This window comes from Aythya ferina (assembly GCF_964211825.1).
Source record: "Aythya ferina genome assembly, chromosome: 8".
In the NCBI taxonomy this organism is placed as follows: Eukaryota; Metazoa; Chordata; class Aves; order Anseriformes; family Anatidae; genus Aythya; species Aythya ferina.
This window is the reverse complement of record NC_140304.1, coordinates 29851665-29875085: the sequence shown is the minus strand read 5'-3', so window position 1 is coordinate 29875085 and position 23421 is coordinate 29851665. Positions and strand designations below refer to the sequence as shown.

Below are 23421 nucleotides of genomic sequence, written 5' to 3'. Positions count from 1 at the left end.
AATCAGGGTACAGAAAGTGCAATAAATTCCCCAAGTTATTTTCAACATGTAATTAACTCTTTTAAGGTTCAGTTACCTCTCCCTAAAATAGGCTGAACCCATTGTTTCCCTGCAGGCTCGATTTGGCTTGTGCACGCAGCTTGTAACTCTAGGTTTGTCTCTAATTTTGGACCGTGGGTGGCACACGGCGGCCTCAGTCCCACTCCTGCCCTCCGTGCCTGATTGAAGTACGTATCACTTGACCTCCCCGGCGGTGTGGGAGGGTGGTTTTCACTCCTTAGCATCGGAGACAAGAACAAACAGAAAAGAGATCACGTAAAAGACAAGGCAAGTGCAGATGAGGCCACGGCAACACCTCTACCTCCAGAGCACCTACTCTGATCCCGTTCAAAGACAACGTGGCCATCGGTCAGACCGTGCCCACAGCAGCTCGGTATCACACACAGCTCGTGTTTTGGCCAAGCTGGCCAGCCCGCAGAGCCATAAGAGGAGCAGCAGTGGCAAAGCAGCTGCTGTGAAGGGTGGCTTGTCGCGCTCGCGATGATATTAATTACTTATTCTGCAGACCAAATTTAGCATGGGATGAGGGTCAGCTATGATTGTCACATCATCTATCAGCTGGAAACTATGTTTGGGTCTAAGCTCCAGCCACACTGCTACTAAATATAGGCTGTTTTGTTGTTGATCTGACTCTGCACTCCCCCAAGTTGCCTTTGACTATCAAATAATTAAGCAGTTTGCTCTGTGAGGGCTCTGCTGCTGGCAACTCTTAGTGTCCAAAGCTACTTGGATGCAGATTTGTCAGCTTAGCATGGGTTTCAGCTTACCCGGGCAATGGAAAGAACCCAAGTGTTTCGCTCCTGTTCCAGTTTCACAGCTTGCTGGCACTGGGTGCCATGAATCAACAGTCTGCAGGCACCGTCCACGCAGTCTGCATTGGAGCTGGGGCACAGCTCGGTTGCACGCACCCAGCCGTGAGCTCACACAAATTATTCATCAAGTTTATGTCCACTTTACAATGCTGCGGATGAAGATCCACAACAGTTTTAAATTAAGCTAGCAGATACTGACTGCCAGGATGCAACCAGAGCAGCACAGAGCTGTGCCTGGTGCCCACCACCAGCCTGGGGCACACTCTGCCTCCTCGCCACACCGTGTGGCTATGCCATATACCACGCAGTGGCTATGCTGCTGCTGGCAGCTGTGCCACCACAGCAGAGGCTCCCTGAGTACACCACAAGCCAGCACAGACAGTACAATTCCCTCATGCCTTTCTGAGGTGGAATAGATTTCTCAGCCATACACAGCATCACTGTTGCAACAGACCGAGAAGGTTTGACCATACCAACCACACAAGAAAACACATCTATTTAACCCGCTTCTTGGGCTTGGAAACGTTGTGCTGACAGGTAGTTCTGTGTAACGGGAAACTCACCTGGGAGTAAAAGATCAGATTCCTACATCACAGCCTACTGAAGGGGACTGCCACAGAGCTAAATCAGCCCTGTCCATACTCATTGCTGCTGGTGATGGGAGCGCTGCTCTGCTGCACAACCTGGAGCAAGCCCTTTTGCTTCTCTTGCCCCCTTCTCACCCTCTGCTTGCACTATCCGTCCTAATGCTTTTATGCTCAATTTTAGGTGTGAAAACCTTTGGGGCAGGCAGGGCAGGTGTGCGGCTCCGCTCTAAACCACAGAACAAAAGAAATGAGCTGGACAGAAAGCAGGAGGAGTCGTTTGCACAGGGGAGGGTAGAACAGAGAAGCTGAAGACCAAGCATCCACACAGGATATCCTGACACCCGGCTGTGTATTTGACACAATATTTTGTTGAACTGTACCACTTCCTTTAAGGTGCAAAACTCAGATTTATTCAGCTGATTTCTTTTCACACACAGCTTTCCTTGCTTAGTTCAAACTTTTATTTGCCATCTGGCAATGGGTTGGGGTTTATGGGGGGGAGGGGATAGGAAAGGGGGCTTTTGCTTTTTCTTTTTTTTTTCTTTTTTTTTTCTTTTTTTGCATCTGTATTTGCTTTATGAGCTATGGCTAAGGCATCATTTACACATGGGGAACTTGATCGGGTTCTCTCAATTCTTTCCATATGTTCACTTATGCTGTCAAAACATTTTTTTGATCTAATTAATCTGCACACGTCTCTTCATTCATTTCCCTCTCAGTAAGTTTTCGCATTTTGGGGGTTATCTAGCTGGGATTTTGTCATGAAAACGATTTCTGACTACACTTGGCTTTATGGCTACTTCACCAAGAAAACAAAAGTACATGCATCATTTCATTCTTCATCTAATTATTCATTCGCATCTTTCAAACACGTTCTGAGGAAACTTTCCTTTTTCCCCTCATCTTTCAAATATATTCTTTGTCATGCTCCAGTGTCTACCTGAGGTTAATGAGGAAAAACCCTGCCGCGAGTTTTGATTTGGGATTATTTTTATCTAGTTAATCTGATGTGTGGTTTACTATAAAACAAAATCTCAGAAATATACTTCATTTTACTCAATCTGGACTGCACTTGGGAAATTACTCTGGTCATGGGCTCATAAAAAACAAAAGTCCTTTAAAAAAAGTCTTTCACTACTGTAAACCATTAGAAGCTTGAGATGTTAAAGCAGAGCAGAACTGCACAAAAATAGGAAGAGAACCTTTCTGGTAACCTTGCAGATGTTCTACCTACAAGAAAATAAAACATTACTTAACAGATAACTGGTATTTTAGAGATCTCCAAAGTGCACCACGCGGAAAGTAAAACCTAAAAGAAACCAGAAATCTGCTAAGACTTCAGAACCGGACCACAGAGCCGTTCCCCCTTGTGAAGCGCAGTGCAGAGAAGGTAACTGCCTACTGCAGACTGCATTTGGTTTCCTTGCCATGATTGCTACAGGCAAGGATGCTTCTAGCGTGCTGCTCCAGAAAGTGATTTTCTCTGCCAAATCAACCAGTGATTAAATTGGGCAAGAGCTGAAGCAAGGCTCCACCACTGACCAGCTGCTGGTGTTGTCTGGTTCTGTTAAAAGCTGCAGCATCCTGTCTTCTCTAGGTCTGAAAAACAGAGGCAGCGAGAGATGAGAAGTTACTCACCAAGTGCTACTTGCACGTCTGCCAGTAAAACTCTAGCTATAGCTTACATGCCCCTGGCTATAAACATTTCTTGAGGGATCAAGTGAACAAACACAAGCTGTTCTCTAAGAAGTGTGCTGTTCCTAAAAGGCACCTTTGCTCCACATATTGGATACTTATTGCTAGGAAATTTTAGAAAGCTGCTCCTGATCTCTAGATAGCAAGGGAAGCCTGGTCTGACGAATGGGACAGCCAGTCTGTTCCCCAAATGTGCTCTAGCAGCAGCAAGGGAGGATCCCAACCTGGACTGTGGGATTCCAGCCGACAGGTGATAAGGATTGAGGGTGACATCCTCAATGCAAACAGCATTAAGCACACAACTCATTCCTCTCCCAGCCCAGCAGTACTAGCCTGTGTGATGTGCGTGCTCCTGTAAAACATGATGAACTCAAGACCTCTTGGCTGAGTCCACACTACATGGTCTCAGTTAATTTCTAGATCTTAATGGAAAATACAGATCTTCAGTGTTTTATATGAGGAAAATGCAACAGTCACATTAGAAGAGGTATACAGGAAGAAAATACGGGAGACAGCCCATGTACTACACCAAGTAGATACAACATAGCAACCTACACGTGGTACTGAAGGTCCATCCCAATTATTTCAGGCTGTTTTCAGCAAATGTGTAGGTGTTGGTCAGGCAGACCCTCCCTTATTCCCTCTACGACTCCTTCCCAGCTTCCCCTTCAAGCACTCTGTTACCAGAAAGGTTCTCTCTTGTTTACAAGGCTGCCCACTGGGCAAACCAGAGGTGGAGGGGAAAGCCTCTGAATGGATCAGAAACGGCACAAATTGCTCTGCAGGTGTTGCAGGGCAGGAGTACACATCCCACACATTCCTAAGATTGCAGGTCTGAAACCAGCCTCTCTCAGATGAAACTAAAATGTTGGGAAACTCCTTACGGTCTGCTTTTTTTTCAATACGTGAACTTGTCTAGTTCTGATCCACTTGCTCCTATACACATAGGCTTGTATCTCTTGGAGACCATTTGGAAATGGTAAAGTTCTCTGTCATTAAAACTTCTCTGTAAGTAGGAACCCCTTTAAGTACACAACCCCTCTGTGTACTGCAATTACATTTATTGCACAGAAAAATAAACCTGCAGGCACCAACTCACATGATGCACTGGGAAGAAGCCATTCTTGTGGGTAAATGTCAGAAGTTACCCTCATCACTACCCCAGCTATCTGTCAAGCCTGGCATTTTTCTGCACAAACCCAAAACCAAGGGCTATTAATCCCCTCCTGCCCTAGTGCCATACAGAGCCTCTGACTGCAGCAATATTACTTAACCTCTTTTAACGAGCAAATCTAAACCTGCCACCCAGCATTGCCAGCAGAAACGTTTAAAGGTATCTGAGGCATCTTTTTCCTTAGGAGACCTTCTAAGAAAGCATTTGTATTCATTTGGCAAATAGAAAAAGAGCAGATTTTATACTTGACTGTGCCCCAAACAATAGCTGGTTGTGTCTGAAAACACACCAGTTGGAATTAAAAGTGCAGTTAGCGTGTTAGCGAGTGACTCATCGAGAGGCAGCAGAGTCTGGCTGGCTCGCAGCCCGAGATCTCATACAGCACCATCTTGCCCTGGGGGTTATCTTTAAAGTTGAGATCATGCAGAAAAGAGGGTACTAGACAGACCCTACCTGCCCTCCCCCAGATTTTGGCGAGGTGAGGGGACTGGTGAGCTTGTTTAGAAGCTGTCCCTATATCTCCAGGACAAACGACGCTGAATCCCCCAGAGGGGCATCCTCACCCTGTAACTCCCAGCTGGTCACTGTTCTGCTTTTATAGGGCTCTTCACTGTCCCCCCATGTTTCCTGTTTGTGAGAAGCCCCCAGCTAGCTGCATCTCGGGGCTCCTATTTCCAGGCAAACCTTGCCCCTTCCCTCAATTTAATGAGAAATTTCTAACCCGCTGCTCCTGATGCGCCTATGGGGGAAAACTCCTCCTAGTGCACTGCTGTGGCTGTAAGGAGAGCAGTAGGATCCTCAGCTCCTGGCTTTTAATCTTGGAGAAGTCACACAAGCCTTCTGCACCTCTGTTCCTCATATATGCCATGGGAATCGGTAACACCACCGGATTAATATCAAACACTCAGGCGGGAAACCTAGCCAATGTAAGGCACAATCGAAGAGAAAACACTTTGTGCTTTACAATTCAGCTGATGCTAAGAACTGAGTCAACTCCTGCTGCTGAGGATCTGGCCTTTTATTTAAAGACAGCAAGCTGAGAGAAGAGATGAATAGCAGAGGCTCAGATGGCTCACAGAGCTTTTCACTTGTAGGTCACCAAGCAGAACCTCAGCGAGGTCACCGAATGTTTAAAAGTTATCGTGGTATGCAAGCTTTTTAGTGTCCTTTGCTAAGTGGATTTATTGGTTTCAAATTAATTCCTATTGTAAGCAGTTCTCACAACATGAAACCCTCCGTTCTTCCTGCTCTGAAGCTGTTAACCCTTTGCAAAGCTACACAAGCAAAGCTGTTCCCACCACCTGAACAGACTCTTTTAAAACTGGATTTGAAGAAACGTCCTGACTGTGAGCTGAGCCTGGGTGACCTCAGGGAGCCTTTCCTAGGCTGGGGTAGAGGCGGAACCACGACAGGACAAGCTGCACTGCAGCTGCACATACTGTTCCTTGCCTGTGCATAAATCGGGACAGGCAGAGCCCAGCTCTGCCTTTACTCCCCCCAGGGTCCTGCAGGCCTCACGGGGTCTCCTCATGGGGAGAGATAAGCGTGTGTGCTGGCACTATCACAGGCCTATTCTTTGCAGAAAGCACTTTCTGAAAGAAAAAAACAAAACAGAAGAAGCAAAAATGAACAACTATATCATTATCTACTGTGCCGAGATCTCAGCAGAGATCGTTTCAAAGATCCATATTGTTTACAGCAGCTGATGGGAGTAGCAAGTGCTGAAGCTGTGCTCTCGCTTAAAGTGCTAACATATTTACAGTTTTCAGTCCTGTCCTTGCGCTTATCTGTCATTTCAAGATGAATGCTCCTTTTGTAGAGGCTAATTACTTGCACGAACACTGCACCAGCTCAAAATCCCAGATTTGTTTTACTTTCCCATTAGCAGCAATTTTGTACTTTGGAAATTGCTTAATACAGCAAATATTAATATATGTATATATATATAGCTAGTTTTTGTTCAAAGGTATTTCTTTGGCTGTGACAAGTCTAGAATGGGGGGAGGGAAATTATGTTACTTTTGTCTGAGGGAAGTCTTAATTTTACTGTACAGCTTTTCTAAGTGCAACAGCCCATTGTTCTACTCTGGCTTGGTTTCTGGTTTTAGAATAATGTGTGAAGATGCAAAATCAGATTAGGTCAGTAACAAAGTGCTTGAAAAGACAACAAAGTGCTTGTTGTCTTATGCTCACTAAGTGAGAGGTTTGGTAAAATCCCATCCTACCCCCTCCTCTTCCAACCTTGTAAGCCTGTAAAGCTGTCAGTCGTTTCAGTTTTACAGGAACAGAAGGAATGCAGGCCGTTCTACAACTCAGTAACTTAATTAAAATAATAATAATAAAAAAATACAACCCAGACATGCAAGAAAAAGGATACAGGTTAAAAAATAAAAGTCTTATCCTGTTTTACATTACATTCATTGGATTACTGGCCTGCCACAAACCAATTTCAGAGACAAATCACAAATGTTCAACAGTACAAGATGCATCTGCTCTTTGTGCTAATCCTGCAGTCAAAAAAGGCTAACATCTGATTTGCACAAGTCTTCAGCAAATAACTTTAACTGCAGTTGGGAAGGCTCAATCCCTGAGCAAAAGGAACATCCAGTCTCTCAGTGTCTTGTAGGATACAGCTTTAGATGCCTAAAGCTACAAGCCTGTGAATGAAAATGCTGACCTTGAATTAGCCTTTGCTGTTTCTGAGGAATTGCCATTACAAGCTGTGACCAAATTTGTGCTTTAAAGGATGTGGTCTCCCTTTCCTACCTAAATATTTACTTTAAACAAGAGTTTTGCATATGAAGTGCATTTCATCATAGATGTATAACACAACCTTTAAAGGTCATGAATGCTGTAAATATTAATACTAAAACCTGATACAAACTTCGGAGTGGTATTCATGCCACACTATATGAGCCATCTTTCATATTATATATTAGCAATGAAAACTACCACACATAATAAACTAGTTACAGTTCTAATGTAAGCTTTTGTTTTCCAGTGAAGTCAAAAGATTTTCTGATTAAGTGCAAGTGGGTCAGCATCTGCTGGCCTTTCCACTCTTACTTCTTTTAATCCACCAGAGCAATACCATTAACACTGCCATACATTTTCTTTGCACTTTTCATTCTATCACCTTTAATATAACTCTAAAGCTAGTCTATAAGGTACTTAAACATCACCAGGTCTACTTCACAAATCAGCTGAATAAAGAGCAATTTAAACAATTTGCCCAGAGCCAGAGACAGAATCAGTGGCAAAGAAAGGAATAAAACCCATGTTCTCTGATTCTCAAGTCAGGTAACATCTATTGTTTGCTCATTCACAAATTCTGCTCGTATTAACACCAAAGTAAACTCAGAAGAGCTTGGCACTACAGTGGTCTACGTTACATTTGAAGTAGTACAGCTGATAACAGAACTTCACTCAGCTTGCGTATTATCTCCCACTACCAGGCTGCTAATAGGAATTACATTGGCAAATACAGCTCTTTTTTCCCCTGTCGGTAAGAAATACCGTGCTACAGTTTATATGGTATTTGTTTGATCCGTAAAGCCAGGCAATCCATTTCTTATCTCAAAGACATTAAACAAGTCTGCTGATTTGAGGTGTTTTAACATTTCTGGACATTGGTATCTGTTCATACTTAAGGAGTTACAATATGAACTGGGACGCTGATAAACACAGAAAAGCCCTTCTTCTTTAACCCTTACTGCTAACGACCCAGAAAAAAATCAAGCATGCTTGGACAGAAAATGTACAGAAACTCTCCTCTCCATCCCTAAATCCTATTGCTGTGCTACAGATATAAATTATTATCCATTGCATATTTGCCTGCTTCCTGAAATCACCATCTAATGGCAACTGTCCACATTAGGATAAATTAAGAAAGTTACAAAATATAGCAAAAATGTGTATGGGAGGAAAAATTAGGCAGTAAAGTTTAAAGGCAGCCAAATGAAACGCTCATGTGAAACAGATCCTGTGTAATTAGCCACTAGGGGGAACAAGAGTCATGCTGCTTAATTAAGGTGAGGTCACTTTTAGCAGTGGGCTGGAAGGTTATCCTTTCCCAAGCAAGCTGGGGATGCTTAAACACTTTCCCTGTAAACTTATGAGTGGGACAATGCTTTTCTGACATTCGGCAGGTTTCAACTTCCCTTTTCAGGTCTGTGTGTGCCTTGGCACAAGCAGTTAACTAAACGTGAAAGATTCATACACCTTTTGTATTTTCTAGCTGCAGTTAACCTATTTTCCCACCTGTAGCACCTGGTAAAATATTTGAACCAAAACATGGGAACAGAGGGGAGAGGAAGAAGAAAAGGGAGAGGCTGTGTTTTTCAGATAGTGTATGCTTTGGTGTCACTTCTTCTAAAGTAAAAGGGGAGAAAAACCACACACAGCTCATATGCAAGCTGTGTGACAGTTGTAAAGCAACGCTCAGTGATATGGTTAGAATAAGGTAATGGTACGGGAGGAATTGCCAGGCACCTGCATCCATACCTGTCTGTGTCAACCTGAGAAACTGGCCAAGTGCTGTACCGTGAAAAGGAGGTGAATCTCTTTCCAGAAGGCAAAGGAGGTGCTGATTACAGCTCTCTGCTTCATGTGGCTCCCTCTCATCTTCCTATAGGGAGATGTACTACGTGATGTTCCCTAATCAGAGCGTGTTGCGAAGTTACACCCTAGCCCTTGGGGAACAGACTCTGCTCCACATGTGTTCAAACTCTCCACTCCCACACCATCCACAGTGACCAGCTTTTTGTGACCTTGGGGCATGGCTGAAGCTGCACGAGAAAAATGAATGAGGCAAAAAGTAAAAGCCCCTCTCGGGCCGCTCTTTGCTGCCACTGCTCAGGACACCAACCCATTCATCAGTATGGCTGGGACTGAATCACTGGCAAACAATCTTTTCTATTACCATAAAAATGACAAAAAAAGTAATAGTTATAGCCTGTAAACACAAGACCCACATTAAATAAGAGCTCTACGTGGTACACTGTGACTGGTAAGTGGTACACTGTAACTGGAAGCAGGAGCCCGCTCCTATTAGAGCCAGCTCAGCCTAAAGAGTATCAGATGTTACTCAGGCCTTAGAAGGTCTGAGACAAACTCTGTGTGTAAGAGAAAAAGAAGGCAAATGACTCATGACAGAGTTTGTTTTAATATAAATGACTTTTTCTGGCTCTTTGCTTTTAAAGACTTGCCATTTTCAGATCTTGAACAGCTAACCTAGGCAGCTGCCTTCCCCAGCCAGTGTCCTTCATTTTGTGTATAAAACGCTGGCATTTACAAACTCGTATTCCTCTGGCTAAGGGAGGGCAGTTTATTTTAGCACTGCAATCAATGCCATCATAAATCTTTCCTCTTCCAGTCCAGGAACACTGGTATACCCTAATCAGTGCTATATGGATATGCTGTACCCATAAAAAAAGCAAAATGCACCACAATGCTTAACCAAAGTACTACGAGCCTTGAGAGCAGACCTGAGGAATGAGCACACTGAATGAGCCCCAAACCTTCCCTTCCTCTTCGCTTTTTGCTATGCAAGGATGTGGGCACAGGGCTAAGATACGGAAAGAGTAGAGAAAGTAAGAGAGAACAGAAGAGGAATACTATAAAATAGGAGAAAAAGAATCAACAGATGAGAAAAGCAAAAAAAGTGAAAAAAAAAAAAAACAAAAACAAAAAAAAAACTGAGAGGCACAAACAAGAAGCTGGCAAGAACACAACAGGAAAAAAAAAACAAACAAAAAAACAGAGTGGGAATAGGGATGTAGGCAGTGGGAGATGGTAGGGATACTGGGTATTTTATACCCAAAAAGCCCCATTCTCCACCATAACTACATTCTTTCTCATGTTTCCTTTAGTCTCTTTCCATGCCTGTCCCCTGGGTCTCCTCTGGGATGAGTGGAACTTCCCCATCCAGAAAGCCGCAAGTTTGGCATTTTGTGTCCTATGGCAAATGTGCTGGCTACACGGTGTTTCCATGGGGGCAGAGTCACACAAATAAAGCGAAAAGCAAAGCTTGCCTGTCTCCCTTCCATGCAGTACAAGAATCATCCCTTAGATGGGACCATTGCAAAATTAAACAGCCTTACAACCACGGCCAGTAAATAGTGAGTAATGTGCTTGTATATACAAAGCTTTTATACCAAACAGTCAAAGAAAGTGAGGATAGCTCATCACAAAAAGACCCCATTTATTAGAAGAGCTTCAAACAGCTTAGCATCTTTAGGGCCATTACTCATCTCTTTCACCTAAGCTAAGTGCCAGCTTCCATCCTTGAGGCTAACACATCCAATTTATCAGCTGTAGGACGCTCAAACACAGTTTCCCCCAGTCCAGTCTAAAGATACAGGATTAAATACCTCAGCTATTTTATGACAACAGACAGGGAGAAGCCAATCTGGGAAAATTTTGCAAAAATTCTTACCAGACGTTTTGAAAGCAAAAGTCTGACACGAGGCTGCTAGACTCAGAAATACTTTGCTGAATACATCCAAGGAGTTTAACACAGTTGTGAGCTACAGGGCTGGGCAACGAAGGACCTTCCAAACGCAACACATTATCATTCTTCAGCCCCCACTTTCGGGAGGGAGAGGTTGGGCTGGGTGACAGTATGGCCCTCCATACACATTCTTGCCCTGGAGAGATTCTTTGGAGGAAAAAAAAAAAAATTCTGATTAGAAGTCATTTTTCTTTCCCAGAACGTTTTGCCTTGGAAGGTCCCCTAGGGACAGTTGTGCTTCCAGAACTCCAGAAGAAGCAACACAGCTGTGCAGGTGAGATCACAGAATCACAGAATCACAGAATTTCTAGGTTGGAAGAGACCTCAAGATCATCGAGTCCAACCTCTGACCTAACGCTAGCAGTCCCCACTAAACCATATCCCTAAGCTCTACATCTAAACGTCTTTTGAAGACTTCCAGGGATGGTGACTCCACCACTTCCCTGGGCAGCCTGTTGGAACCATTCCTCAGCCTGCACTGCCACATCACTTTATTCCTTGGCAAAGCAAGGTGCTCCCCTCAGCCCTTCCACACCCACGCTCCTTCCCCAAATCTCTGCCTGGTAAAGGACTATCTGGAAGCTGAGTGAGAAACAGCAACTTATAGGAGGTGCTCACACAAACAGGTCCCTTGTGGGTCAAAGCCATTATGTACTGAAGGTTAGTAATGTTCAGGGGAATGCAACCCTTAGGAGTATTACGCATGAAGTGCAATCCCTATAAATTATTCTTAGCTGAAAACTGCTCTTGTAAAAGATAACAATGCAACTCATTTTTGCTGCTTGTCCGCTCCCATAAGGCACAGCAAGATATGGGCACTGTGCTCCTCCTTATTCATGGTCCCCCAGTGCTTTTCAACCCTAACCTGGAGGAATATCTTTGTGCAAAAATCTGCAAGTTATGCTTTTCCATGCCCAGTTAGTGGTTAGCCTTTCTGCTTATATTTCCTTCAAGAGTGACAATTATGGTCTGCTAATCGCTACGTGGACACTTGTCCCAATAAAAACAAATCAGAACCATACAGCAATTTTATATGGGTTGTCTCTACGGGTCACTGTCCAATTTCTAGTATTAACTTGTGCATTGAAAATAGTTAAGCACTGTGGGTGTGAAAAGTTGCTTCAGAACACAAAAGCAAGCAAGGGTTGGGAGTGATCTATGTCTATATCTAAGAAATCAAGGAAGCAAGAACCTATGACTTAGCAAGACAAAGAAAGGAGAATAAGAACTGGATTCCAATGCTGAAGATGTGGAAAGCCAGTATGCTAATAAAGCAACTGGCTTTTCTTGCTAATAAAACTAATAGGGCTTATGGGATCTCTAACACTTCCAATCCATGATTATATAAAAGAGAATAAAGAAATACTACTTAACATAAACCACAGTGAAATGAAATGCATTGGAAATGTTTAGATGGTAAGAGTCTTATTAAGCTACATTAGGGCAAAATAGGGCAAATTTTGAGAAACAAAACCCTCTAGGCATCTTTAGTAGAAAGGATGAGGCAATACTTATATGGTAAAAAACCTTCAGATATAGGATGGCAAAAGTATGCCCAGGTGATACAAACTACTGGCATCAAATCCTGTAAGTAAGTGATCATGACATTCTTCAAAACTTTACCACAAAAAGACCACGAGCTCTTCAGACAGCCAGTGCAGTGACTCTACACGCTCGTGCTTTGCTGCAGAACAGTCTGATCCCCTGCGCTGACATAGCAAGAGTGCAAATCCCAGATGGAAAATTAATCTCACAATGTAGCCAGATTGAGTTTCCAATTCTCTAGTGCATAACTTGAAGGTTGTTCTGCTCAGCTATTGAAGAGGTGAGGGCATGGAGACTTTAACTCGTTTGACATCTCAAACATTATTTAAGCAAGACACTCTGAAAAGGACCTTGCTGGCCACTGACAGTTACAAAGGATGCATGGTATCCTCCCTTGTACTCAAACCTCCCATAAAATATTGCTATCACGCTCTTCCCTGCCTACATGGCCTGGACAGAAGGGGAGTCCAAGGTCCAAATGACTTCAGCCATGTTTTTGAGCATGTGGGTAAAACCTGGCCTTAAAATAGAAAGGAGATGGATCACTGTACGTTTTACAGAAAGCATCTGTCTACTATAAAGACACATTTATGGCTTCCTCATATTTATGGTTTTCCTCAAGACAAGGCCAGCAAGCTAGAATAACGGTAAGGTAGAGATATTAAAAACACAATTTGTTCTACAAGTTGTTCAGTCTTCGTCTGCCTGAAAAAAAAAAAATCTGCTAATTGTACATAAACTCCACAGCCGTGGTCATATCAGGGCTTGTTCCATAAATGTGCAACAGCAGAATCTGACCTATTCTAGTAAGCCTATTTTCTCCTGTTTGCCAGGTCTTGGGTTTACCGACAGATGAGAAGAATACTCCTGGTCTAGTAAGAGTCTCAATTGCTGCAGATTAACAAAACACTGCCTCCTATTCTTTGCCAACATCAGCTGATGTGAGTTTATTAAAAGCTAAAAGGCATGACAATCTAAGTGCTGAGCCCACAGAACAGATTTTATTTACATGCATATGGCTGCTTCTAACATGGTCAGCAGGCGTGCACAAGGAAGATGTAAAAGTCAGGTGAAGTCAGTGGAACTACACCAACGTGCAAACCTGAATGCATCTTCAACACAAATACAGAAAATTAAACAGATTTCTTGGGTCATTCAAGCACTGTTGAGGTCTTTGCTGCCTTTTCAGTCCACCCTCATAAATTTAAGAATAAGTAATAAAATCTTTATCACTGTTCTCAGACAGAATTAATAAACAGATAAGCCACCCTGATATCCCAACACAATGACTTTCACTGATGCCCACATGTAAGGCTACGCTCCATGTCATTTCATTAGCGTGGTATTTCATTACCCACTTTTAGAAAAATAATATGGCCGTATCTTTAAGTATTAGATTTCTGTGATTGTTGCCTCCAACTTCAGTACTTCTGTGCCAGATACTCAGCTAATGTAAATGGGTACAGCTCTGTTGTAGCCCATGTATCACACAGACTTACTGCAGCTGCCTTTCCTTGTCATTGAAGTTACTGAGAAATTCCAAATCTGAACATTTGTGCACTGGATGACATTTAAATTGGAGCATGCTAAGTTTGCACAGAAAGGCCAGCACTGAACAAAAGACACAGCCTTTGTATACTATTACCTATAGCATCCACAGCTCATTTCTGAATGGGTAATAATATGAGCCAATTGCGAGAGCCATAATAGCCTTTATCATTTCAAGATGTGTCATCTGCAAGTGAACCGTGTGTCAGATTCCTGTTTGGGCTCCAATCCAGTGAAGTACTTCAGCAGATGGGCAGTCCTGCTTGTCTTCAGCTGAACTTCTGGCCTACTTGAAAGTTAAATGATGTACCTAAGTGCTTGATTGGATCAGGGCACTGGAGTAAACTGGTGTCAGCCCCCTGCAGTCCTGGAGCAACGCTGATTTACATTAACAGAGAATATTGCATTATGATTATGGACTACTATCATCTGTCATTTTAGTAGCTATATGACCCGCTACTACAAACTTTGACATTTTCTTAGACAAGTTTTTACCTGTAATAATTTCAAGTGATATATAAACAACTACAAATCATCTAATGTGACAATGAACCAAACACTACCATAACAGCATGTAATAATCTGATAATACATCAAATGTATGACAACATATAGCAATAGACATAGCACTCCACCAAGAACATTTAACAGCAACAGAATTATTTCTCTCAACTCCAATATAAAAAGCAGCCAGCAGGATGATATCAAATGATGGCAGCTCTGCTTCTCATAAAAAGACCTTGGGGACTCCAAGGAGATTTGTGTATCTGCACTTCAACAGCATAGCAATGTGGAAATGTTAAAGTCAGTAAAGCAAACAGTCCTCAAATGAGAAGGGCAACAGATGTCAACCAGTATCACATGTCAGTAAACAGCAACAAGACAGAGGGTACTTTTCTTAGCACTTTTGTGAAAGCATCCTGCTATCAGCTACGGCCACATCTCAGCTGTTTGACTCTCTAAGTGGTGGTGCTTGTACGTGTGACCTAACTCCCACCACGAGAGGATTTCCAAACATATGTGAACACTGCCCACTGAATTCAGCTGAAAGAAAGTAAAAATGTTTTCATATATTTATTGTGGCTTTTGAAAAGTGAAAAAAAAAAATACACTAAATATTCTCAAACCGGTTGAAAGCTCATTGTGTGCTTGGCAGAGACACAGAAGCATTTACATTTCTCAGCTTTAATGCAAAAGGACCATCCTTAGGGCAAAAAAGGAGTCCTGATTCATCCATTTTTTATCCTAAGTGCTAAGACTTATGACAGTAAGGCCAAAATACGCTAACTAAAAAGGCACTCTTTGTACCATAAACACTAGGCCACAAGGAACTGGACAGTGGCCATCAAATCACCGCCTTTTAATTTTTTCTCTCTCATCTATATTTCTCTAAAGATTTCTGGTAAGAAGGCAGCTGACTCTATACAAAAGCCAGAGGCATTGCCAGTATCTTGGTGGTTTCATACATGATGTATTGAATCTAACTTATCTATGCAAGCAAAACAAAAAACAAACCAAAACAAAAAACAACCTGTCAATTAGGCAAAGATGTATTTCAGTGTCAAAACACCACGGAAAGAGGTAAAGGGATACATTTCTACTGCTGAATCACTGTTTTGAGTCCAGCCCTGGATGAAAATATAGCCCCCAGTCATCGGACATCTCAGCTGTTCGTGCAGAAAACAGCTTGGTTCTCAGCAAGCAGCACAGTCCACATCACAAACTGTCCCTGACATTGCTTGATAACTTTGCTGACAGTCAGAAGTGAGAACACACGAAATGAATGGACTGTGAAGACTCAACCGTTTTCACCACCAGAATATTGTCTACAACAATAGGTATATGAGTTATGCACTGAAATTTAGGGTAATTTTCTTATGGAGCACATGTCCTTTCAATATAGATTGATGATATACTTATCCAGGAAGGAAAGCGAAAGAATTAAATAAAGAGGCCATACCCAGCCAATACACTACAAAGAAAAGCAAAAGCTGCCTCCAAGCCTTGCCCAAGGATGGCCTCTACCTATACTTGTACAGATGAGGAATTTTTGAAGAAAAAGAAGGAAAGCCCACAGCACCTTAACACACTCCCTGCATACACTGTGGTACCTAAAAACAACTACCTCCTTCCTTTGCATTTCCAAAATACTCTAAGGGAATAGAAGAAAAAAACATCCCAACAGGACAGAAAGGCCTTTAGTAAAAGGTGCATTAATTGGGTAAGACAAGCCAACAAAATGATTAATTTGCTACTCTCCTTCAATATTATGTTTACACAAGTTGATTATAGCACTTAATTACTAATTCACCCTGCTCAAAAACAAGAGCGCTTTAAATTTTTAATGAGATGAGGGAAGGCAATATTCCCTAACTCAACAGGGAGAAGTCATTTTATTTCCTCTTTTGATTTCCCAAGTTATTTCCATTTCTAAGGAAAAAACTATCCCCTCCCTGATCTTTCACTTGGTTCTTGCTTTTGAAAATATGGAAATCACGTAGAACACTTGTATTAATTTCAGTCCATGACCTGACAGGTAATGCTTTGGAAGAGGAATAGAGGATCAGGTCATCAGCTGAAGCGCGTCCACTGAAATAAATGGAGCTACACAAAATTACACCAGACAGCCTGATCCAGAAATGAAAAGGGCCCCATCTTGCCTTTTCTGTCAGCAGAAAACTCGAGCAGGTCCCTGCACTACTTATGGGTGTTCTCACAAGCGAGAGCTCTGGTCAGCAATTCTCACCAAGAAGGTATTGCTGAAGAGGTGCCAGCTTCTCTCGGAGCGGCAGTTCTGCTCAAATGGAGGGCAGCATCTCCCTTACATAGGAACAGACACCAGTGGTCTTGCTAAAGAGAAGCAACATATTGTTAGAATAGCAGTACCTACCGTAGAGGACAACGTGGCCCTAATCAATAAGACGAGGCCACATGCACAAGAGCATATACACAACCTGATAGGGTACAAGGGGAAAAGGCTGGATGCACATCACAGATACAGGACACTACACACAGTACTAAACACTCACAGAGCTGCACACCACACACCAGGGTGCTGACACGTGTACATGCTCCAGCACCACACGCTGCTGAACATTTAAGCTGCTCCATCTAACAGAACATCGCCACCACGCCCACCTCATTTTTGTCACACTTTTTTTTTTTTTTTGCTGGTATCATTGCTTTGCTAAGCACTCTCCAAACATTCCTGATGTTTGGAACAGCATCAGTGCAAGACGAGGTCCTGTGGAAGGAGCATTAGTAGGAAAGAAAACCAGTCCTGCTCAGACCCTGACTTCTAGCTCGATGCTTTACACCAAGAATGCCTGCAGAAAGTTACCAGTAAAACGTCTTGTGGCAAATCATATAAAGTTTCTTCTCTTCCACCTTGGCCAGAAGAATGACCCACGTTAAGATACCAAGTCCAAAATAAATCTGGTAATTTGGTTTCATACAGGTAATTTTATTAATTGCTTTAATGTGCAATTAAGGAACAGTCAGTGGGCTGCTGGATTTTATAAGGCAATAATCCCGTTCCCTGGCGTACAGCTTTGTCCCAAAACGTAGGTTATCAAAAAAAAGAAAAGAAAAAAAAAAAAAAAAGAGCTGGATGATTGCCAAATCAAACAGCACCTTCTTCCCATTTTCAATTACATACAAGTAAAGCAGAGTAATGAGGATATACTGGAAACTTTGACATTTATTTATTGAATATTTTTACTGAGAAGGAATTGCTGGCTCGCTAAACCGGAAACTATATTTTTACTACAGAAACAATCACACAGAAAACCAGGATCCTGCTGCTCCGCATGAAAGGAATGGCTAGGACCAATAAATTGGCCCATCTAAGCCAGCAATGTTACGGTTCTTTCATTTAATGCGGCACATATTTCAAAAATCCGAAACCCCGCCGTACAGCATATATTTCCAAAATCTTTCTGTCGTGCGATATTGCACAGTGCTGTCCTCTGTGTCAGCGCCGACCCAGGCAGGCTGTGCGGCAGTTCACAGGAACAACGACCAAGACATAACAAAACCACTAAAAGGAAAAGGCTGTAGCAGGGGCAAGTGAAAAGATAAACTAAATTGCAAGAAGAAATTCAGAAGATTTTCTCCCTTTTCCGGAGATTCTGGAGACTAAATAACCAAAAGCTGAAATGGGAAATAACTCTCACCACACTGTGTTTTTGTTTTGTTTTGTTTCTCTTTTTTGGATACCAATTGTTTTAATTCCCTTTTACCACAGAGGAGAAAAATGCAGAGAGAGTAAATGAAGAGGAAAACAAGGAAGTCAACATTCTTTGAAGGAACAACATATGGTGACCAGGCATGAGAGATGGAGGTTATAAATCTCTCCTTGATGGAATTACCTAAAGATGAAATTGCAGATCCAAGGGGCTTGAGCTTTTAAAACTACACACATCCAGCAAGTCAACCTGCATGGTTACAAATTTTGCATTAACCTTCATTTCCAGTATCTTTTTGCAAAGGCTCGGCATACTGAGGATGTTGTTACTGCTATAGTTGTGGTGAACAAAAAGCACGAAAATCTTTACTCTGCAAATCACTCAAAATAAGAATAACAAGATACGAGAAATGAGAATGAGAAGAAAATACCGCATCCTGCAAATAGCCCCTGCTGGGATGAGAAAAGGGATGGAGTCAGGACGTGTATTGGTGCATGTTTCTTTGTGAGAAGAAACTTATTTAGGGACAGCAAAGTATAGAGGAAAAGCTCGTTGGTGTTCCAGCTACTATGACCAATTGCCCAGGAAAGTGAAGGGTGGGCATCCCACTGCTGGCTGGGTTCATCATACAGCGATGGGTTGGTAAATGAGCTCCCTCTCCTTGGAGCAATGATCCCCCAATGTTTCTCTGAAGCAGATCCTTTCCCATTTCCAAATTCCAATAATGGAATGGCACAGGACTAAGGATCAGGACCATACAGGAGTATGAGAGTAAAACAGCAACCACCAAGTCCACATATGCGGACACAGATACAGGTTAAATCTGGATGAAGATTACCAGAACTGATTTTGAGGGATCTTGGTTTTGGGTGGTATTTCCAAGTTTTCCTAAAGATGCCTGAATTTTACGAAATGGAGAACAGCCAAACCAGGAAAACCAGATAGTTTTTATGTGTTTTGATTTTGACATGGAGCATAAATATCCAAAAATCATTCTGAGAAATGTGACCAAAATCACTGGGACAAACACAGTAAAAATTCCCCTTCAAACAAACATAGAAATAAGGAAATAGCTTATTGTAAAAAACACACTTTTCTCCTCTACTGTTAGACTGAGCAAACAAAGCTTTGAAAAGCTCAATAACCAAGTACAAAACATCAGAGGACATATAATAACTTCTATTATTTGCAGAGACTACAATGCTGCTGAATGTTTGCAGCAGTACCTCTAAGAAAGATTTTTTTTGCAAAATATGTTAGAAAAATAAATTTAAGAGGAAGTTACTGAACGGCAATGTTAGAAGAACATTTACACCATCCTCCCCAAAAAGACATTTATAAAGTTTCTTGTTTCTTCATAACATGTAGTTGATTTAAAAAAAAAAAAAAAAAAAGGCTGTGTTTGGGAAATCACACTTATTATGCAGTGCAAAGGCACTGGGATTAAATTTATATTTGTTCTTTTGCTTTATATACTGGTATTCCTGTGAGCCAAGAGGCAGGAACCTCCCAACATACTGTAAAAGAGCAAACACTTTTTAAATTAAGCAGTCTCTGACATGATGTAGTCTGACTGCAAAAGATTTCTGAAGGAGTGTGCTATGCTGACATATGCATCTATGTATAAAATATGCCTATCTTCTGACATTCTTGAATAAGCTGCTCACATATTTTGGTATGTAAGTGCAGGGATAAAAACTAAAGGCAAAGGAATATACCACAATTATATAAAAACAAATTACACAAAATTTTGCAGCATTAGATTTTTCACATGGATATGAAGACAGAATTAATAAAAACAGATTTGAGATGCTCACTGATTGAATAACAATGCAAGTTGTCTTAAACTAGGAATGAAATATTGGTGTATTGGAAGGGAGAAGATTAACAGAAGAGTAGGAATTAAATATGAAGTCCTATCACCAAAAGCTGCTACTGAAATTACTTTTATCAAAACAATCAAGTTCTCATACAAGCACTGGGTTTCTGAAGTAAAGATACACGTTGCACAATGTATTTGTTCAAATAGGATTCATCTTAATGGAAGAATTCTTAGGAAAGCAAGCTGTTCCTTGTGCTAGGAGAGGAAATGTCTTATGCTAGTGGAGTTGACAGGTGGGAAAACAAATATAATTTCGAGCATACAGACCCTTCTGATTTCTGTATATTATTATTTTTTTAATATAATAGCAGCTAAGTCATGCTTTGGCTGATCCACTGAGCATGAAAGCCTACTGCTACTTTTACAACTGTTAAAGGACTGAAATAACATGAATAAACATGAAGCTCCATCCTCATTATTAACTCTGCATTCACTCTGAGCAAGATAACAAGTGTAGGTGCGTCTTTTTTTTTTCTTTTTTTTCTTTTTTCTTTACTGTATATATGCTATGTTACTTATGTTTAAGATTCCTCAATGTGAAGGAAGGTAAGTAGGACAAATATAACTGAGATGAAAGTGGGGCCTTCCTGCAGGAGCAGAGCCTTGCCAAATTCCCTTTTCTGTCTGTAAAATTACACAGTCTAACTTCAGAGAGAGCAGCTTATACTTGCATGTAGCCACAGTCAAAAGACTATTAGATCTTCTACACCCCTAGCAGAGTTAAAAAAAAGGCTTGTGAGAAAGTGATGCTGGCTCTTGTCCGGCTGTGCAAAAGGTACAAACTTTTCCACTTGAATTAAGGTCTGTACATGGTGCCAAATGTCAAAGCATAAAATACAATAAAAAAGAAAAGAAATCAGGTACTACATACCTGTATAGATGCAAAATCCCCAGAAGCACAAGCTCCAAGAATAGCAGCACCCACCAAAACAGACTCCACTTCTTTGGACAGGACAACAGGCTTGCCTATACAAGAAGAAAACATGCCTCTGTTAGAAAGAATAAAGCAGTACAATAAATAATTAAAGTAAAAAATACAAATAAAAAAGGAACGAAAAAGGACTCAAAAACCACGCTCACGCTTCCATTCATAGTTAAAATCCACCATAGGTTAATGTAAATATCTCTGCTGTGTGGTTCCAGGCTCCAACAAAAATGTAGAATTTAAATAAAACAATTCCAGCAAAATGTTAATGCAGAACATAAAGCACACAAAGACCAAACCCCAGATCTTTCACAGTGGTTATTTACCTTAAGGCACCTGGTATAAACCTGTTACCCACACCCACCAAACCCACCTGCAAATTAAAAGCTGACCTTGAGGGGAAAACAGGGAGGTATCCCTTTTGTTTCTTTTGCAATGAACAAAAAAATTAAATGTTTGTGTTTGTTTTTAAATGTATAGCCAACAAAGCCAGTCTGTTTTTGCTGGAAGACATAAAAAAATGAGTAGTAACCTTTCACAAGCTATGTATGAAATCATATGAGAAATCTCATCTTCCAAATTGTACAAGATATTTGAAAACAAGATTAAAATCCTGGAAACAACAAAAACACCAAACTTGCTGTATATTTTGAAGTAGAATTAAAAAATATTGTTTCATCACCCATGGGAACCATCAAGAACATACTTTCCTTCAGTTCACACAGAGTTTTCTGAGATCTGTCTTACGAGTGTAAAAAGAGCAGGAAAAAGAATAATAAACTAATAAAAATCTGCCTGCTTTCTTAATTCTCCCTTAAAATCCTAAATAGCACAAGTCTAAATACTTTTCTAGCTACACTTCAGATGCCCGTCCTCACTAAGTCAAAGAGTTTCATATTCCTACAGTATTTGGTATATGTCTGAATTTCCATTACTGACATAATTTCATTCAGTGCATGATGATGCAAACACAGTGGTGGGAGGAGGGCTTCCTTCTGTGAATAGCCTCAGTGATATTATGCCCCAAAAAATGCTGCTCCTAAGAGACAGCTGTAAGACTACAAGGAGCTGAAACTGGAAGGAAGGTCCAAAGAGAGCTGTGAGTAACTCCTACAGAGGAAAAAGGCAAATACATGCTTTTGAAAATGGGAAGTCAAATTAATGTAAGAAGCAACTATGAATGCAAAGTAAATTCAGCTTCCATCCCAGGCATTCAGTTACATGATGCTAACTTCGCATTGTTCCACCAGTTAAAGCTGCTAACAATCATTTTTCAGTAACATAAAGGTGCCATGGTCCTTTTTATATAATATCTTGCCATAGGTAGCACAGGCAGAGAAATGGGTAAAGAAAATGGGTACAGCAAGTGTGTGTTTGATCGCTGGAATGCCTACGAACAGTGAACTAATGGAATTACAGCCTCTCTTCAATTTCTCTGGATTAAACCAAAGGCATCCACCTTAAAAATGTGTGTGGAGGATCAGACACTTGAGCATTCCTCCTGTTAAGATGGACAACAGCTCAGGACTTGGGTCAACTTGGAACAGATGCAGACAACCTAAAGCTGAAGCTTACAGCTCCATGGCTGTTTGCCAGGCATTGAAGCAGAAAGCAATTTTCAGCATGCTCTAAAATTTACTGCACATTTCCTGCATCACCAGAATGAATGCAGAACTCTTACCAGACAAACAAAAAGATCAAGATACTTTTTAAGTGCCCTACAAAATTATCTATTGGATGTCTGCATGGCTGAGTCATGGGCATTTGCAGCTAACAATAATATATTCAGATTTTTTTCTTTTCATGGAAGAATGGGGGATTGATCCTGGAATGTTAGTTATTTTATCTGATAGGCTCTAATGAGTTCAACACAACCAAGAGCATTTCAGTTAGATGAACTCTGACATCTCTTGTCAGTCACAGATTTTACAAATGGGGGAGAATTCCAGACTGCAAAAAGGCCTTTTTGTACTGGATTGTACTTGGCCATTAGTTACAGTCAAAGAACTCCTGATTACATTTTAATCAGAATACCTTTTCACTGATCTTTTATTTTACGCATCAGGAACCAGCATCCCAAACTTCACATGCTGAAATTCACCTAAAACACTCCAGCCATGTAGGGAAAGGTATGCACCTGATAACATTGTTTTTCTGAGTGTCACTCTGACTACAAAGCACTTAGTGAATGTTAAGGTCAATAGGCATTACACTTTTTGCTTCTCCATTTCTGTTTTCATCCTAGCTACGTACTTAAAGCCTATTTTTATCTTCCCTCCTGCAGCAATGTTATGAAGTATGGTTTGGTGTTAGAGCAAGTCAGATCGCAAACCAACTGCCCCAAATCTGAGCATTACAACGTTAGCCATGACAGCTCAACTGGTCTTAATTTGAAATACATGTATACCCAAAACACACATCACTCAAAATTCCTCTGAAGCCCTTCAAACTAAATTTTGTTATTTTTTCCACATCCTTTAAAGTATATTCAACTGA

At 41.3% G+C, this 23421-nt stretch overlaps 1 protein-coding gene across 20 annotated transcripts in view; it reads right to left on the bottom strand.

The window, feature by feature from the left end:
• Positions 1-23421, bottom strand: part of FGGY (FGGY carbohydrate kinase domain containing) — a 297390-nt gene that overhangs the window by 8119 nt on the left and 265850 nt on the right. For 17 of the 20 annotated variants that reach the window (XR_014695702.1, XM_084528570.1, XM_084528569.1 and 14 more), the window contains one exon: positions 20872-20966. Coding sequence is in view for 16 of the 20 variants with exons in the window: in XM_084528570.1 (XP_084384696.1) it covers positions 20872-20966 (95 nt within the window). In the remaining 4 variants the exon portion in view is untranslated. Of the gene's footprint in view, positions 1-3001; positions 3059-10763; positions 10986-20871; positions 20967-23421 lie in introns of all 20 variants that reach the window. The other 3 variants (XR_014695699.1, XR_014695701.1, XR_014695700.1) reach the window with 2 other exon arrangements.